Source organism: Megalobrama amblycephala, linkage group LG24 (assembly GCF_018812025.1).
Source record: "Megalobrama amblycephala isolate DHTTF-2021 linkage group LG24, ASM1881202v1, whole genome shotgun sequence".
In the NCBI taxonomy this organism is placed as follows: domain Eukaryota; kingdom Metazoa; phylum Chordata; class Actinopteri; order Cypriniformes; family Xenocyprididae; genus Megalobrama; species Megalobrama amblycephala.
In genome coordinates, this window is record NC_063067.1 from 8285556 (window position 1) to 8305235 (window position 19680).

The 19680-nt window shown below is 37.1% G+C and overlaps 1 protein-coding gene across 3 annotated transcripts in view; it reads left to right on the forward strand.

The window, feature by feature from the left end:
- The window catches only part of rarga (retinoic acid receptor gamma a), a 68275-nt gene that overhangs the window by 18386 nt on the left and 30209 nt on the right, over window positions 1-19680 (forward strand). For all 3 annotated transcript variants that reach the window (XM_048177189.1, XM_048177188.1, XM_048177190.1), the window contains exon 2: window positions 4591-4883. In XM_048177189.1, coding sequence (XP_048033146.1) covers window positions 4715-4883 — 169 coding nt within the window. In that variant the 5' untranslated portion in view covers window positions 4591-4714. The remainder of the gene's footprint in view (window positions 1-4590; window positions 4884-19680) is intronic.

Sequence of the window (19680 nt, forward strand, 5' to 3'; positions counted from 1 at the left end):
ATGAAGCGACGAGAATACACGAGAAACGATTTCAAGACACTGCTTCATGAAGCTTCGAAGCTTTACAAATCTTTTTTTTTTTTTTCTCGAATCAGTGGTTCAGAGCGCATATCAAACTGCCAAAGTCACATGAACCATTGAAATTTCGAAACGTTTCGAAACACTTATTACGTAACAAAGCCTTGTTTACTGAAATCATGTGACTTTGGCAGTTTGATATGCGCTCCGAACCACTGATTCGAAACAAAAGATTCGTAAAGCTTCGAAGCTTCATGAAGCAGTGTTTTGAAATCGCCCATCACTAGATATTGTTGAATAGTTGTTATTTTGGCACACAAAAAGTATTCTCGTCGCTTCATAACATTAAGGTTGAACCGCTGTAGTCACATAAACCGTTTTTAAATATGTTTTTTTTTTTTTTAATAATGCATTTGGTTGAGATGAAATATGAGACATGATGTGACAAAAAAAAAACAAGAAAAAAATACTACCGTTTTTATCGTTTGTAATTTTCAGTCAAGGTGTAACTTTGTCAAATCATCCCAAAAGTGTGAAAATATTATTTAATTGTGTGTATTTAGGATACTTAAAATGATAGCTATGATATTTGCAAGACAAACAGGTCGGCCAGTTTATTCCAAAATGTTTCAAATGTCATTTCAACCACAGAATGCTATTAAACAATCTGTAACTTGAGATGTGATGGAAATTATATCATGAAAAATTGACAAAAAATTTCCTGCGATGCATGCATATCCACTGTTGGACATTATTAGTAGATAACTTAAACTAATAAGTGTGAAAATGTGTTTTAAGCGATTCTACAAAAGTGCCCAAGAAACACCCTTGATGTGTGTGTGTGTGTGTGTGTGTGTGTGTGTGTGTGTGTGTGTGTGTGTGTGTGGAAAGAGTTTTCTTCGGGTTTCATTGTGTGGATTATAGTAGAGCTGTGTGCATCTGTTATGGAAAGGGAGCACAGTATTTCTCTCAAATACTATGTGTTCAGGTGCAAGTGTTTTTATGCGACAGTGAGAAAGAGACTGTATGAATGTGTGTTTTGGAAAGCCCAGGCTTCTTTCCTGGCCAGAGTGCCGCCCCCCTAGTGCCCCCCAGTGCCCGGACTCCGTCACTGAATCAGTCTCCTTTTTTCTCTCTCTCAGCTCGGTCTATGTTTATGCCGAATTCATGAGCACGATTTTTCCCTTGCTTTTTAGCCTGATTCACAAACCACAGCACTTCCAAAAAGCGCTGAATTCTTTGGCTCAGCTCATTTTTCAAAAACCACATTTAAACAACAAGCCGCCAGCACCACCCACTCATAAAAATCACTCAAGGGAGAAGGAACAAAAACTGGAAGGGGACAGCCCAGCATTCACTACTGCAGTGATGAAGATGGGTTTTGTCTAATTGAAAAGTGTGTGCAAGAGAGATAAAAAAAAAAAAAAAAAAATGTCTTCCAGTTTGAATATGTAAACATTCAGAAAACAAGACAAATATTTTTGAGAATTGAAATGGCGTAATATATTAAGACATCAGGAATGTTGCCTTCTTGTTTTAACAGAATTTAGTGAAGATTACGGAGTTTCTGGTTCCAGGAATCTTGCTTTCTTGATTTAAGCATAATTCTAATAGAATTTATTGAGGTTTACAGAGTTTCTGATTTCATTTTTGACCTTGCTTGTCCATTAAAGAAGTTAAATAGAATGAATAAAAAAGTGTTTGTGAAAGAAATCGAGTAGAAACATGATTGAAAAGATGCAGAACAGTTTGGACAAACAAGCTGCCACCTCTTTCAGTTTCTCTCCAGCTCTCATCTTCTCAAATGGAGCCTGTGTTGGGGCCTCAGGTCTGTGAGAGGCCGACTGTAGTCGTGCGGGGTTGAGAGACTGGCAGCACAAACAGAGAAGCTCTTTCTTGTGGAGTTTGGGTGGTTTAAATCATATGGAATAGCCTGGAAACACCACAAACGTCTGGACACCTTTCAAAACGGAGCAGACAAGAGCGCTCTTTTTCTCTGTTTCTCTTCTCCTGCCTCAACCTAACTTTTTCCTTACTACTTTATTATTTTCCTCCCTCCCCTTCATTCTTTTTTTTGTGCTTTCTTTCTTTTCCTCTCTCCGTTTTTACATATCACCCCATCGTTTTCCCTCAGACTCCACCCTCATCTCAAACACACAAGCACACTTTTGCGCTGGTTGCTGGGTTGTTGTTAAACTGATGTGAGAAACTCTCAGATTGCTGTTTGTGTGATGTTAGGGCTTCTTAAAAGATTAGTTCAACAGCAGGCATTAACATTCTGTTATCATGTATTCATCCTCATATTATTCCACACCTTAATTTAAAAAGGATGCAAATTATCCATTTGATTTATGCTCTGTATTTTAAGTCCTCTGAAGCCATATTATAGCTTTGTGTGAGGAACATATTTATTAACTGAAGGCCTGGACTCTCCTTAAAGGGTTAGTTCACCCAAAAATGAAAATTCTGTCATTAATTACTCACCCTCATGTCGTTCTACACCCGTAAGACCGTCGTTCATCTTTGGAACACAAATGAAGATATTTTTGATAAAATACGATGGCTCAGTGAAGCCTCCATTGATATCCAGTTAATTAACACTTTCAATGCCCAGAAAGCTACTAAAGACATATTTAAAACACAAAAAAACAAAACAACTTTATTCAACAATATCTAGTGATGGGCGATTTCAAAACACTGTTTCATGAAGCTTTGAAGCTTTACGAATCTTTTGTTTCGAATCAGTGGTTCGGAGCGTGAATCAAACTGCCAAAGTCACTCGAACCATTGACATTTCGAAACACTTGTGACATAACAAAGTCTTGTTTACTGAAATCATGTGACTTTTATGCTCCGAAGGTCTGACATGCGTTCCACACCCGTAAGACCTTCGTTCATCTTCGGAGGGTGAGTCATTAATGAAAAGAGTTAGTTCACCCAAAAATTTAAATTCTGTCATCATTTACTCACCCTCATGTTGTTCCAAACCTGTAAGACTTTTGTTCATCTTGAGAACACAAATGAAGATATTTTTAATAAAATCTGAGATATTTCTGTCCCTCCATTGACAGCTACGCAACTGCCAATTTGTCGCTTTAAAGGGATAGTTCACCCAAAAATTAAAATTTGATGTTTATCTGCTTACCCCCAGCGCATCCAAGATGTAGGTGACTTTGTTTCTTCAGTAGAACACAAATGATGATTTTTAACTCCAATCGTTACCGTCTGTCAGTCAAATAATGGGAGTGAATGGGAACTTGGATCAATAAGAGTCGAAAAACCTTGCATAGACAAATCCAAATTAAACCCTGCGGCTCGTGACGACACATTGATGTCCTAAGACACGAAATGCTCGGTTTGTGCGAGAAACCGAACAGTATTTATATCATTTTTTACCTCTAAAACACCACTATGTCCAACTGCGTTCAGCACTCACTTAGTGAGGTCTGATCGCGCTCTGACAACGGCAGTGATGTCTGGCACTCATTGAAGTATATGTGCGAGACATCACTGCCGTTGTCAGAGCCCGATCAGACCTCACTAAGCGACTGACAGTCACTATTTGACTGACAGACGGCAGCGGTTGGAGTTAAAAATCATAATTTGTGTTCTACTGAAGAATAAAAGTAACCTACATCTTGGATGCGCTGGGGGTAAGCAGATAAACATCAAATTTTCATTTTTGGGTGAACTATCCCTTTAAAAAGTTCATAAAGAGAATGTAAACATCCATATGAATTTAGCAGTTGAGTCCAAATTTTTTGAAGAGACACGATCACTTTATATGATGAACAGATTGAATTTAGGCTTTTATTCACATTTAAACATTCATCAATTCACATATCAGTTAGGGTAAACGGAAGCTCAAGCATGTTTGCTTGACGCACGAGGACCAATGAGGTTAAATCTAATGTTACGAAGCACGTTTGAGCTTCCGCAAGAACCAATGAGGTTTGTTCTCACACTTCAAGCAAGTACGGTTGAGCTTCTGTGTATGCTTGCTAATCAATGGTTATATGTGAAAATGACTAAAATCAATAATCTTCATATAAAGTGATCAACTAACTTAAAAACAAAACTTGGACTAAACTGCTCAATTCATTTAGATTAGTTTTACAATCTCTTTATGAACTTTTTGAAGGGTCAAAGTGGTAGTTACGTAGACCGGAGAGGCAGAAATCTTCCAGATTTCATTAAAACGATCTTCATGTGTTCCGAAGATGAACGAAAGTCTTACGTGTTTGGAACGACATGAGGGTGAGTTAATGAGTGAACTAAGTGAACAAATCTTTCTTTTGAGTCATTCTTTTCAATTAATCATCTGACTTGAGTTTTGAGTGATTCGTTCTCGAATTCGACCATTCAACCCACTAAGCCAGCGATCCAGTCACAAGTGCTCTCCAATTTACTGTGAGGGAAATTTATCAGTGACTAATGAAATAACAACATGAAAGTGAGTAAATGTGCATTGTGTGTATGTGGTGCAGCAGCTTGAACTCACTGAACTGTTGTATTACTGTTTATAATTCTTTGAACAAATGCTTAACATACCATATGTGTTTCCTCCTGAAGGTACGTCCTGTCGTACGAGTGAACGCGGAGCCGTGACGCATACTTGAGAAGTTTGCCAACATTGTCACACAGTCCGTTGAAGCACACGACAGGCCCGACCAGCCTTTGGCAAGCAACCGTCGCCATGGCAACCAACCGGGAACGGCAGGTGGGTCACATGACCGGTTTCCCACCTGCTGTCTACCCTTTTGCCTTCAATTCGATTCGGAGCCACTCCCCCTTCGACCTGCTGGCCAATAGTAGCCTGTTTGGGCGGTTTGGGGCGGACCTTCCCAAAGAGATGGCAGCGTTGTGTGAGTATTGTACCTGTTCTGCTTTCGTTTATTACATGAGTGGAATTAATTTACTGAAAATGTTTGCATTAGATTCTTAAAAAAAGGTGTTTCTTTGGGTACTTCTGGGGACTATTTTTTATTTTTTTACCTTTCTACATTTGAATGTTATATGTAGGTCTTGGAAACTTTTTAGTCGTGCCTTCATCATGCTAATTTTCAAATGCATTTTATATTAAATCAATCACAAAAATATGACTTTTTACGTGGTATAGTGCTTTTTTAAAAATAGTATATGTGAAGCCGAATTAATTTTGAAACTTAAAATTTATGGCTGGTATTACATTCGATTCAGTCATCTAGAATTGTGGGATTTTGATACGTGCAGTATGGATTGTTGCATGCTGCACATTTTGGTAGAAGTAATAGGCTATACATGCAGTGTGTAAAGTATACATAGTATGAGTTTCATGGTATTTCAGAAACATTCTTGTTTTGCTGTGAATAAGTAAGAGGAGAAAGATAACTTTATAGACTTGTTTATCAAAGAGCATCAACTCAGAGTGTCCTACAACTAATGTTCTTGAAGTCTTACAATTTTTTGCTAGATGGCTAGTTTTGTTCACTGCAAAAAAAGGCAATTGTAATAGGCATTTTTGACCCTGTAGAGAGAAAATGTCCAGCGTTTTATTCTAGTGTCACAGGGGGCGCTGTTTTACATCCTACTGCAGAAGCAAAGTGTGTGAGAGGATAGAGATACAACAGATGGCAGATAGAGGGGAAAAGAGCAATTTAACAGATATTTTATGCTGCAAAAATACTTTTTGTAGGTTTAATATGCCTTTACAATGCATTTTATAGCATTCCAGAAAAATAGTGGCTTTCACAAACCAGCTGTCAGAGTTTTTCAACAAAAAGATATTCTGTTTTTTTTTTTTTAATTAAATTTTTTTTAGCTGAGGTGTAGTACATTCACTGGCTCTTTAGATCCAGAATGTGTTGCAAGAATGTGAGCAGTCTGTGGATTTTTCTTGTTTAGACAGTAGCTTAGGGGAAAACACAAGCCACAGACATCTGAAATCTCATCTCAAGTCCTGAGGGGAGAATCTGTGATGGGTTTGGATGGCAACAACAAAGCAGAAGACTATGCGTTCCCCCTCCTCAAAACACACACACGCACAGATATACACTACTCGCCGTCTCCTGCTGTGCCTCTTTTACTCCTCTGCAAGTCTGAACAACACTCCAGCCTTTTAGATGTCAATCAGTACCCACCCCCCTACAGCTGCCCACCTAATCCAATAGGTATTTACAGAGAGAGGGAGAAAGAGAGAGCGAGGGAGGGGTGATGGAAGCACCTGGGGATGACGTCCTGGTGCGGCGGAATCCAATAACACACCCTGCTGTGAAAACGCATTGACGGATACACAATAAACAAGCCTTCTCTGTTTCCTGGTCATGAAAATGAGAAACATATTTTGCCTTGCATATGCAGACAGCCTGAAATTGGCTTTGTGGAAAACCTTGCAACCTTAACCTTATTTACATTCTTGTTTTGCTTCCAATTTTTAAACTTATCCTTCCTCTGAAACGATTTTCCTTTCCGCTGATGTCACTTAGGCCACACGGCCTATTGGATATTGTTAACAAATAGCCATTGCTTTGGCAAATCCACATTCAATCTGCCTCCTTTCTAATATGCAATACTCTTCAAAGGTTTGGGTCAATACATTTTTTTGAAAGATTTTGAAAACTTTTATTCAGCAGGGATGCATCCAATGAAGTCCCACCCAGTTTTTCTAACCCTACACTCTAAAAATGCTGCATTAAAAATAACCCAAGTTGGGTTAAATATGAACAAACCCAGTGACCTATTTTGGGTTCATTTTAAACAAGCAATATAGTAATTTTTAAACAATAGTTGAGTTAAATAAAACGTTTTACGTTTTACTTAACTCAACAGTTGTTTAAAAATTACTATATTGCTCGTTTAAAATGAACCCAAAATAGGTTGGAATTAAACATAATTTTTTTTACATTTTAAACATTAATTTTTATAATTTATTAATATGTTTTATAAATGTACATTTAGTAATAAATTTAATAAGTAATATTTAAATAATAAACATTTATTGAATTGCTTATTAATAAATGTTCACCTTTTGATTGTTACTGTTGCTTCTAGTAATTATGTGTCTGATTTTTAATTTCCAACATATTTTGGGTTCATTTTAAGCCAGACATATAGTCATTTTTTAATCAATGGTTGAGTTAAATAAAAGTACAACCCAAGTTGGGTTAAATATGGATAAACCCAGCGATTAGGTTGTTTTGACCAACCGATGGGTCAAAACAACCCAACTGCTGAGTTTGTCTGTATTTAACCCAACTTGGGTTGTTTTTAACCCAGCATTTTTTAATTTTTAGAGTGTAGTTTTACTCTGAATTAGAACGACTAAAATAAAATGAGTTGCCAATGGTAATTTACAGTGACTTTTAAAAAGGCAAATTTAACTCATTTTTAAACTGGAAACAATTTCTGCCTCCCTCTGGTCGTTTGCATATCCAAAAGCACATCGGGCCCTAAGCAATGCCAGGAATTGGGCGAGAGTCAAGACCACAGAGGCCCTAATTTGCTTTTGGGTATGCCGTTTGACATTCTTTTTAGACAGGCATGTCACAAGTTGTTTTACTGAGCCATTCTCATCCCTGGCTCTGAGACGAGGGGAAACAAAGGCAGACGAGCAATCGGCTTGGTGCTGTTTTTGCAGGAGTTGGTTTAACAGGCCTCTTCATTGTTGTCAGAGCTGACTGTCGGCTAGACTGCAAAAATTCCCAGCTCATAAAGGCCCAACTTACTGAAGGCCCTGTCTTTGAGTGCATCTGCGTGTTAGTCCTGCATTCTTCCATAGGCCGGTGTGTATCATTTCCCAGAGAAGATCATGCTTTGGCCAACTTCAGATAGGTGTGTTCAAACAGATATGCTTGCTGACAGGTTCAAGCACCTTCCGAAGATGTGCAGTTGGCATAGAGCTGACAGCTGACATTGATATAACTTTTTTTCCATCAAATATATTTTTCACAGTTTTTAACTTTTTTGTGCAGTAACATAATGATGAAGTGAGTTATGTATGTATATTTACATTTATGCATGCATTCCCTGTCAATCGAACCCATGACCTTGGCATTGTTAGCGCCATCCTCTACTGTATGAGCTACAACATCAGAGACCTTCCCCTTGAAATAGTGATCTGTCTTATCTTGTGATCGGATCACCTGAGACAGATCCTTATACCATTTCTCTACACCAGCAGTTCTGATAGGGCTGTGGCTGTAGGAAAAATGTTGCTAAATGCAAATAATAAAATAAAATATTTAAAATAATAAAAGATATTTCTAAATAAAACTATGATTATTAGAGGAGTGTATTACAAGAAAATTTAATTTCATGTTTAATTCAATGTGTTACTTGCTATTTCTTTGTAAATACCTGTAAATTTACTAGACAAATTTTGCATAATAGGTCCCCTTTAATAATGCAGTTCTTTGGGGTGAGGGTCAGGTATCCGGTTGGTGTCAGGTGAATACAGCCTAATTATATAGGGCTTTCTTAAAGGTGCCCTAGAATTAAAAATTTAATTTATCTTGGCATAGTTAAATAACAAGAGTTCAGTACATGGAAATGACATACAATGAGTCTCAAACACCATTGTTTCCTCCTTCTTATATAAATCTCATTTGTTTAAAAGACCTCCGACGAACAGTCGACTCTCAACATAACACTGACTGTTACGTAACAGTCAGGATCATTAATATGCACGCCCCCAATATTTGCATATGCCAGCCCATGTTCAAGCATTAGACAAGGGCAGGACGTCTTGATGTGCACAGCTGAATCATCAGACTAGGTAAGCAAGCAAGGACAACAGCGAAAAATGGCAGATGGAGCAATAATAACTGACATGATCCATGATATCATGATATTTTTAGTGATTTTGTAAATTGTCTTTCTAAATGTTTCGTTAGCATGTTGCTAATGTACTGTTAAATGTGGTTAAAGTTACCATCGTTTCTTACTGTATTCACGGAGACAAGACTGTCGTTATTTTCATTTTTTAAACACTTGCAGTCTGTATAATTCATAAACACAACTTCATTCTTTATAAATCTCTCCAACAGTGTGTAATGTTAGCTTTAGCCACGGAGCACAGCCTCAAACTCATTCAGAATCAAATGTAAACATCCAAATAAATACTATACTTACGCGATTAGACATGCTGCATGACGAACACTTTGTAAAGAACAATTTTGAGGGTTATATTAGCTGTGTGACTTTGTTTATGCTGTTAAAGGCAAGCGCGAGCATTTAAAGGGGCCGCAGCCTAAATCGACTCATATTTAATGATGCCCCAAAATAGGCAGTTAAAAAAATTAATAAAAAAAAAAATCTATGGGGTATTTTGAGCTGAAACTTCACAGACACATTCAGGGGACACCTTAGACTTATATTACATCTTTTAAAAAGAAGTTCTACGGCACCTTTAAGATTTATTAGTTGACAAGTCATATTCAGGAATACACTGACTAGTCTGATTTGAAAAAGTTTTTTTCACCAAGAAGCATTCCTGGTTCAGCATGGTAATTTTGGTTCTCTCTTGCTGTTTTTTAACATGCTGTTCCTTTTTTAATCATATAACACAGAGGTTTCTCTCTCCTACGCAAAGCTTTTGGGGGTGAAATGTCCATCTTTGGAGCTCCGCCGTTGTTTTGACACCGAGTGTGTAAAGCAGCTGTGCACGTGGGGTCACCGGTGTGAGTGTCCATGTGGGAGTCTTACGTGCCGGCCTGCAGAAGTCGCTATCAGTTGATCCCTGTCATTATCGGAGCTCTTCAAACAAACAGTTGGAAGCCCATTACCAGCACTTACCATGTGATAGCATCTCAACTGAGCCCTCAAACGCTCCTGAAACCTTTTACCAATCAGGGGAGGAGGCCTTGCTCCAAGCCGCCAAGAGGGATGTTTTGAAAGGCTGCTTGGTCATTTCCTTTAACCAGACGGAGACCGTGTGGCTCTAATCTAATACTCCTGTTAGGGCCGTGCACAGTCCAGCTGTCTCTCTCGCTCTTTTGCCGCACATATCAATGATATTAGTTCCCTTTTGGCTTGCGAGCTTGAGTTTTTATTGTTGCGACCAGGGCCAAGTTGTTGTGTGAAGGCATTTGTATTGTATAAAAAAGAACAGCGTGCTTGTTCCAGCTTGTCATCGAGTGAAAGGCAAACATTTTGTTGTTCGCTGCCCCCGCAGGAATAGATCAGTACAGTCACACACTTTCACACAGTAAACGCATAAATATGTGCAGCCTACTTACTGCAGTGTAATAGTGCTTTTGTGCATGGTTATATAATTGAGACCATATCTGGTGACGTATTTGCATATGACAGACTAATTCAAAAGCTCTGGGAGATGTTAGATTGAAACATTATATGACAAGCACTCATTTTAAGGTTGCACAATAAATCAAATATGATTCCAGCTGCAGTGCTTAGTGAAGTGATGATTACAGCATTCCATGTTTTTTTATTATTCATGACCTGATTTTTGCTGAGTTTGAGCTTTTTAACCAATCACAGACATGTGTTTTGTGCACATGAATGCAGCAGCCACTTCAAGACGTTTAAATTAGTATATAATCCTTTCAATAACGGTCTTCATGAACTAATGTTTTGCAGTCTGATCTGCAAATAACTGTTTTATGTTTGACCTTATTTTGTTTTAGTACCAAAGCAAGAAGACTTGAATTTTTTGCTACTCACTTGCAATGTAGATGCTGTAACACCTAAAGGGTTAGTTCACCCAAAAATGATAATAATATCATTAATTACTCACCCTCATGTCGTTCTACACCCATAAGACCTTCGTTCATCTTTGGAACACAAATTAAGATATTTTTGATGAAATCTGATGATAAAAAAGTATTCTCGTCGCTTCATAACATTAAGATTGTCTTAATTTGTGTTCTGAAGATGAACGAAGGTCTTACGGGTGTGGAAAGACATGAGGGTGAGTAATTAATGACAGAATTTTCATTTTTGGGAGAACTAACCCTTTAATGCAATAAAACAAGGTGTAGATATGGTGTAAATATTCCAGTAACTTTTTTTTATTATAATGGGAGATTTTCCAGCATTATCACTTTGCTGGCTTTTTGTTTATAATTTCATCGCAATTATATTAACCATTTCTGTCTGATTTAGTGAAAACTTAAATTACAAAATTAATCTTTTTTTTTTTTTAAATAAGTAATTTGAATGTAAATTTTATTAATTATATAATTGCCAGTAAATTAATATCAATCAATAAATTAAAAATTGTTAATTAACAAATTAGGAATTTTATCCTAATCGTGCAGCCCTAAGTGATCACACATAGAATAAAGGATCATTGAAAGGGAGATGTGTTTAGAAAAGAGGAAAATAATGAGTCCGTGTCATTAAAAGGCCAAGGCACAAGCACTACATTGTATCAGATTATTTATTTACAGAAACATTTTCCCGTCAAAGTGTTGGCTTTCCATCGCAGCTGGCATGAGTTTGTGTGCAAGAGGGATCAAAATGAAATGAGAGCAATGCGTGTGTCTGAACACTTCTCCATTTCCTCAGAGATTCCACCATCTTTCATCTCCGCCTCTGCTTTCCTGCCAGGTTCCTCTCCGTTCCTTCACTCATCACCATCAGCACTTCTACTGTTAACAGTCAGAGACTGAGATGTTTTGGTGGATGGATCAGTTATCTAAGGGTCTTATCATTCTTATTGTGCATTTTAAAATACATTGTTTTTGTTGTTTGATGGTTTGACTTTTAAAGTCTAGTTTGGCTGGAAGCAGATGAAGTTGGCCATGAAAGATGATGGAGAATTCAACATTATAGTCAACATCAAATGGTATTCTCAGTGCATTTTACTATCTTAATATGGTATATTTTCTGATTGAAACAAAATATTCAAAGTGGAAAAAAATGTAGGCCGGGACTTGATTTTATCCATTGGGAATTGATTGGATCATGGACAGTGGGTGTTTTGTACCAGAATGGCGCCAGGACTGAATACAAGTTTGCAGTTGAGTGTAGGATACTCCCTTTCTGAAACATAATTGACATTTACTTTTGAGGACATGGAGGTGGAAGGTCAAGGTCACCCACAAGAGCATCTCAGTGTATCCCAATGGTAACATTTCTTTTTCAAATCTTTATTTGCTATTATTCACTGTAAAAAATCATATTATTAATAAGCATTTGTTTGCCTTGTTTTCCAGTTAAAATATCTAAAATGTAAAAAGACTTGTTTTCATAGATTTGATCTTGAATACAAGTAGATTTTGTCTTACTGATCTGGCAGATTTTTCACTTGTTTTTGACTTGTTTATAATTTAAAGTGCCAGTGCAGTAAGACAAAATACATTAAAATTAAAGGGGTGGTTGGTTATGATTTCACTTTTTTAACTTTAGTTAGTGTGTAATGTTGCTGTTTGAGCATAAACAACATCTGCAAAGTTACGACACTCAAAGTTCAGTGCAAAGAGAGGTATTTTCTTTTACAGAAATCACTTTTTAGGCACTACAACAAATGGCTGGTAGGGACTACAAGCAGCTTCTTCCCAGTTAGTGACATCACAAACCCCCAAATTTACATAAACCCTGCCCCCGAGAACATGCAACAAAGGGAGTGAGGCTGTGTTGGGCTGCTTTAGAGAAGAGGAAGAGTTGTTGTAGTAGAGTGTTGTTGCCATGCCGGACTGCTTCACAAACGAGGGTCAATTCAACGCTGGATTTGCATGTAAAAGATTAACATGACGGCACATGCTAGTCGATGAGTTGAATCAACTCCACAGCAACTACATAAATTTATCCACTAATCATTCAGAAACGTCCAGTTTCATTCTAAAAGTTGAGTCTCTCCATCAGTGTCCAACTCCGGTTTGAACAATGTAAGGCTGAACACCGTTACTGACAAATCATTATTTTGGCTGTGTGAGATTCTCCAGTTTTGTTGTTGTTGAGCAACCGAAGCACAAACTGTTAAAGCTCTGCCCTCTTCTGGAAAGGGGGCTGGGAGCAGCAGCTCATTTGCATTTAAAGGGACACACACAAAAACGGCATGTTTTTGCTCACACCCAAAGAGGGGCAAATTTGACAAGCTATAATAAATGATCTGTGGGGTATTTTGAGCTGAAACATCACAGACACATTCTGGGGACACCAGAGACTTATATTACATCTTGTAAAAGGGGCATTATAGGTCCCCTTTAAAAATTAATTTTCTGAAAATAAATCCTAATATTTTATGCAGTTTTGCATCACATGTAAAGTAATAAATAATTTTTGCAACGTTAATGTTATTACTGTAATAACACTAACTCGCATATGATTAGTGTTTTAAAGTGCCCCTATTATGGATTTTTGAAAATTACCTTTCATGTGGTGTATAACATAAATGAAAACATCCTGCAAAGTTTTAAATCTGAAAGTGCACTGTATATAAAGTAATAAGTCTCTCAAAAGTAAGAGTCAACACTGCGTCAATTAAACAAGTCGTTTGTAAAACGAATCCCAAGCCTTTTCGTTGTGACGTCCCACTTATTGCGCACGCAGACACCAGGGAAAACTCAAACACTGCCAATATGTGAAGAATCAGTGGTTAAAGTTCATCTTTACAACAATACCACAGCAGTATAGCCCGAACCTTATGCTGTTTTATCGTCATTTTACTGACGACTGCTTCTTCAACCTAAATGCGTTCAACGAGGGATTCGCAAGCCGGTTGTTATTGAAGGATGGGTCAGTACCCAGTTTATTTGGACCAGCTTCTTCCTCCTCCGAATTACAACCTGTAGGTATGATTAATAATTGTTGCTGTTATGTTCTCCGTAGCATGCAGAATACATATTTAGTTGTGTGTGTTGTGTACGCTCCGCGCAGCTTGTAGGTCTCCGGCTAACCAGCTAACAGCAATATGTGTTTGCTCGCAATTGTCTAGAAATGTGTCAAATGTTTTTCGTTGTTATTACTTGGAGTTATGATAAAGAATAGAGCAATACATTGGTGTACAACTGCAGTGCTTTATCAATACGTTTCTGCATTGGGCTAATGCTTATTCCATGACTGTTTGGGTGTTTACCACCGAGCTGTTGGCTAGGTTTGCTAACATAAACACAAAACAACTTACTTCCTCTCTGAGTCCTTATTTTTAGAACAGAGCGGAGCTCCATCATTATTATAATACAATGTAAGGGATGCAAGCACTGTATTGTACTGTGTGTTAACCAGCAGAAGTCATCTGACCAATCACCGCAGATTAGCGTCACACAAATGGGGGTTTGGAAAAATGAATCGTTGAGCGAATTGTTTGGGAGTCGTTGAGCAAATAAGGTACAAATAAATGCATATTATAAGACAGTGAAAGTGTTTTTTGACCCAAAACAAAAAAAGGAACCTTTCAAATGCCATAATAGGGGTACTTTAACTATTATCAGGATTTTTGTACTGCCATTGTCATCTGTCATTGATAGAGGATGTTTCTGCTTTTTTATTCTCTAGTATTCTGTCTATATTGCTGCAGTCAACATATGCAATGCAGGGCCCTTTGTGTAAAAGGGAATTCATGAAGCCTTTGTTAATATTTTGGCCACAACCGACTCCCACACTTGTCTGTTTTTTGGAGAGTTGGCGTAACCGCAGTCCGAGTGGGAGACAGAGTCAGAAGTGGCCTCTCTCTGCCAGGTCATTAAGAGCTCAGTTTGGGAATTTTGCAAATTGTTCACAAATGGAATCTCAGCTCAACTGACTCTATCCCGAAAATCCGGTGGATTACTTTCCTCCCCTCTGCCCCTTCTATACTCCTCCACTCCTATGTGGATTTCCTTCCTTGATCCCACTGTTCCAAGAAGACAGACTATAGCGGAGGTGAGAGACAGCGTGTTAGGTTGAGGCACAGAGTGTGAGCGAGCATTGAAAGGTAAAGAGTGCACTGGCATTTTAGCATGATGACAGATGAAGATAAAGAGACTAGCGTTGAGATGGGGCGGAGCTTCACTGTTTGCAACAGGCAGGACTGGGCACGTGCAGTATGAGGATTCTGCCATGGCGACCGGGCATGGGAGGGGCTTCCTAGAGGTTGTGGGGAGGGAACTTGTCCAAAGGGGTGTGGCCTAAAAGTCAGGGGGAGGAGTGGGTAACTTTTTGCCAGTTAAGATCATAACTACAAAACATGTGGTTTCCAGTTTTGAATACCTCATGTCAAAAGTCATGAGAATACTAAAGAAGTAAAAGTACTGGCATGCCAAGAGAGAGAAAGAAATGGCGGGGGGTGGGGGAAAGAAAGAGGCACAGAGATAGAGCGAAGCCTTGTTTGAGAGATGGCCAAGTTTGATAAGTTTGTGAAAAGTTTTACTGTTTCTTTTTTATGCGGCGCAGAACACGAGTGAAGACTGGAACAGCCTGTCTTCTAGCTCTGTTTTCCCCTCTGGTCTGGTCTTCAAGTGACACTTCCAGATTCTCGAGGAGATGTATTGTGTGTACGAGTAAGATGTCAGGATAAGATTACATGTCTTCTCGGAGCCAAACATGTGTACGATATTGCTTGAGGTAGACGCCATGATGAATGTCCGAGCGGTGGTGTTGGGATGGGAGTTTTTAAACTGAGGCAGTACTGGTGAATACTTTTAAGCCTCAAGCTATTCATGATTTTAAAATGGTTACAGTTCAGTCACACTAATCTGTCAGAAATGCTACTTTATACATTAAAATAAAAAATGGATTAGTGTTTTTTTTTAATTATTAACTTTAACTTTTATTAACTTTAAGCATTTAAAATGCTGCAATGAGACTTAAATAAGTGAATCATTTTTTAATCCATTCATTTGCTTGATCTGTGTGAATTAACTTATTAATTTGAAAAGTGTCTATATATATATATATATATATATATAAAATGTGTATATATATATATATATATATATATATATATATATATACATTTATAAATAAATAATAATAATATTAAATAATTACAAAATGTGCTATATATATATATATATATATATATTTTTTTTTTAATTATTATTATTTTTTAGCAAATTTTGTAATTATTTCATATAATTATTTATTTATAAATGTTATAAATAATAATAATTACAAAATTTTGTAGCTATTATGTTATTATTGAAAATGTAGTTATGTTAATAGCATTGCTAATTTTACTTAATTACTCCCCTGAACATGGTGTTTGTGGCTACAGTCGCTCATATACCGGGAATTCTGGAATGTGTCAATGTGTTTAAACATGCATACTTTTGCATAGGACATGCTGTTGCAATTGAGTGTTGTAAAGTGTTTTGTGTGTACCAAAGGTGTGTGTTTCATGACTCAAAATGTGTGTTTGAATGGTATGTGTATGTGTGTCAACATCTGTGTGTTTCCTGATGGAGCTACAAGGACTAGTTGTGGTAATCTGAGGTGTGCGTGCGCAGACGGAGCTGAAATGGAGTGGTGTTCTGTGTCTCTGTCATCGCCGGCAATCTGTCTGGACACATCCATACACAGAAACACATGACTCTCTGTTGCTTACACTCTGCGCAAACTTCCTGAGCTGTATAACATGGTACACAGATTTAAAAAAAAACTAGCAGAATAGGCAATGCATGCTCAATCAGTCCTTCGTATAAACATTTCATGCCCCAGGGGAGATTTTCTTGCTCAGAGGTTGTTCTTTCATAGCTCAGGAGACATAATGGAGTTAATTATGTTTCATTTAAAGGGATAGTCTGCCCAAAAATTAATATTCTATCATAGTTTACTCACCCTCATGTTGTTCCAAACCTGTTTGTCTTTATTTCTTCTGTAAAACACAAAAGAAGATATTTCGAATTTTAATTTTGGTTTAAAATACACTTAATATTCAGTAATATTATTGATTTGACTGCACTGCCACTATTGGATGAGAATAATTGAGCTGAATAATGAAACTATTGCTCTAGAAAGAGCTGCTTTACAGCTGAAATTGTATTTGTTTAATAATTTAAAGGGTTAGTTCACCCAAAAATGTGTGAATAAAAGCCTAAATTCAGTTTGTTCATCGTATAAATTGATTGTGTCTCTTCACAAAATTTGAACTAAACCGCTCAATTCATATGGATTAGTTTTGCGGTCTCTTTATAAACTTTTTTCACATCCAAGTGGTAGTTGTGTACCTGTCAATAGAGGGACCGACATCGCTCAGATATCATTAAAAAGATCTTCATTTGTGTTCCGAAGATGAATGAAAGTCTTACGGGTTCGGAACGACATGACGATGAGTAAATGATGACAGAATTTTCTTTTTTGGGTGAACTAACCCTTTAAGAACTTTGTAAGAATAATACTGTTATTTTCTTGTTTATTACCGTAAAGCTGCTTTAAAACAATATAAAGCACTATATAAATAAATTTGACTTGACTTGACTTGACTTGACTTGACTTGACTTGACTTGAAAGTCAGTGGTGTCCAAAAAACATTGTAACCCATTGACTTTCAATGTATGGACATTTTTTCCAAAATATTTCCTACAGAAGAAAGTCATACAGGTTTGTAACGGCATGAAGGTGGTTGAACTATCCCTTCAAATCCCAGATGTCCTAAAATAGCTTGTAAATACAAATAGACACAAATAAAACATAAAAGGTTTTGAAAGGATTTTTTTCTCAAGATAAAAATCTGAGAAGCAGTAGGCTTAATTTGCTCTCCATTTAATCTCATCGCTGTCTAGGAGAAACAGTTGAGGTATTAAAGAGATCTCCTTTGTGATTTTTCATTCCTTTGAGGCCACACACAGGCAAACCAGTCCTGGCTAATATCTCTAATGCATTGTGTCTGCTATCTGAGGTCCACATCAGTGAGTCATGCGGCTGTTAAACCTGATTCTGACGCTCGGTTTGGTGACAGGACGCCTGAGATCGGCTCATCTGGTGCGGCTCGTCTGGCCTGGAAAGCAGAGATGACAGGGAGCCAGCTAAGTGAGATGGATTTCCAGCAGTTCTGGCTCTGTTTGTCATCGGAGTTTTGTCACATGACAGGAAGGAGGGAATGGTAGGGGAGAGAGAGAGAGAGAGAGAGAGAAGTATGGAAGAGCCAGGCCTTTAAGACAGAGCAAAAACAAAACTCTCTTTAAAGATGTTCCTCTGGGTTGTTTAAAAACTGTAGCAGGGTTGGATGAGTATAAGTTTGAAAACAGAAGGAAAAGGAGGGAAAAGGAGGGAGTGGAGGTGGTGGAGAGTGATGGAGAATAGCTTGAGCTCCAGAGAGAGAGAGAAAGAGAGGGAGGGAGAGCAGGATAAGTTGGGGGAAAGTTAGTGGCCCAGTGGGGATTTCTTCTGGAGTTCAACCTCCTTGGCTGGGGAAGGGAGGGAGGGGGAGGAACTTGGGTCAGCACTATGAAGTTGGATTAAATGTCCAAGTCAACTCTTTTTTTTCACTCTCAGACTACACGGAACAGTTTCTAACAAAAGATTTTCAGCGGGAGAGAAGAAATTGCAGAGTTAGAACAGTTTATGTCTCTGAATGACAATACGCAGGCGCTTTTATCCGTGAGGGAAAAAAAAACAATCAGTTTATCACAGAGGAGCCGACAATATTAGCAGTACCGCAATATCGAATTTCAACAGTAAGAAGTGTAGCTGTGGAAAAAGTTGAGAACGTGTGGTTTGGAACTGAAGAAAAATCTCTGGTCATCAGGATCATTTTATATATACATCATTCATCTACATAAAAATGCTAAAAATTAATTGAAGTGAAACACGAGCTTTAACATACAAAATGTGAAAGTAGTAGCTCTGTATCTTTGTTTTGTTGTCAAGTATAAACATCTTTAAAACAAGATTAGTTCACTTGAGAAGCAACACTGACATAAATATTAAAATATATTTTCAGAAAGTATATCTTAAATTAAGCTATTTTTAAAAAAATATTTTTATTAAACGTAATTATTCTTAAAATAAGAAAAACATTCAGTTAAGCCATATATTTTGTTTGATTTCAGCATCATAATAAAAATAAAATGTTGATATTAAATAGATACACTGACCATTCAAAAGTTGATAATGTTACAAAAAAAGTTCTATTTTAAATAAATAAACTTTCTATTCATCAAAGAATCCTGAAAAATATATCACGGATTCCACAAAAAATTATTGAGCAGCACAACTGTTTTCAACTTTAATAAGAAGAAATGTTTCTTGAGCATCAAATCATCATATTAGAATGATTTCTGAAGGATCATGTGACTGAAGACTGGAGTAATGATGCTGAAAAATCAGCTTTGCATCACAAATATTTTAAAATTACATTTTAAAATATATTCTAATAGATACCAGTTGTTTTAAATTGTAATAGTATTTCACAATATCTCTGTTTTTACTGTTTTTTTGTTTTTTAATCAAATAAATGGAGTGATTGATGAGCATAACGGACTTTCAAAAACATTAAAAAATCTTACTGACCCTAAACTAATACTAGAAAATGCATCTTTAATCAGGTGAAATGTTTTTTTTAAGCCTAAACATCAATACATTTTGTTAGATTTATGTTTAAAATAAGTTTAAATGTGATGAGGTCAAACAAATATGCAGTAATTAATATCTTAATATGCAGTTATGCTTCTCAAGTAAACTATTTTACTGAAAGTTTTGCTCCATCTTAAAAATGTTATTTTATTAGAATTCACAGCTTCCTCCTTCCACCATTGGATACTTGTTGATCTGTTCTTTTGTTTGTTCTTTTGTCTTCCTCAG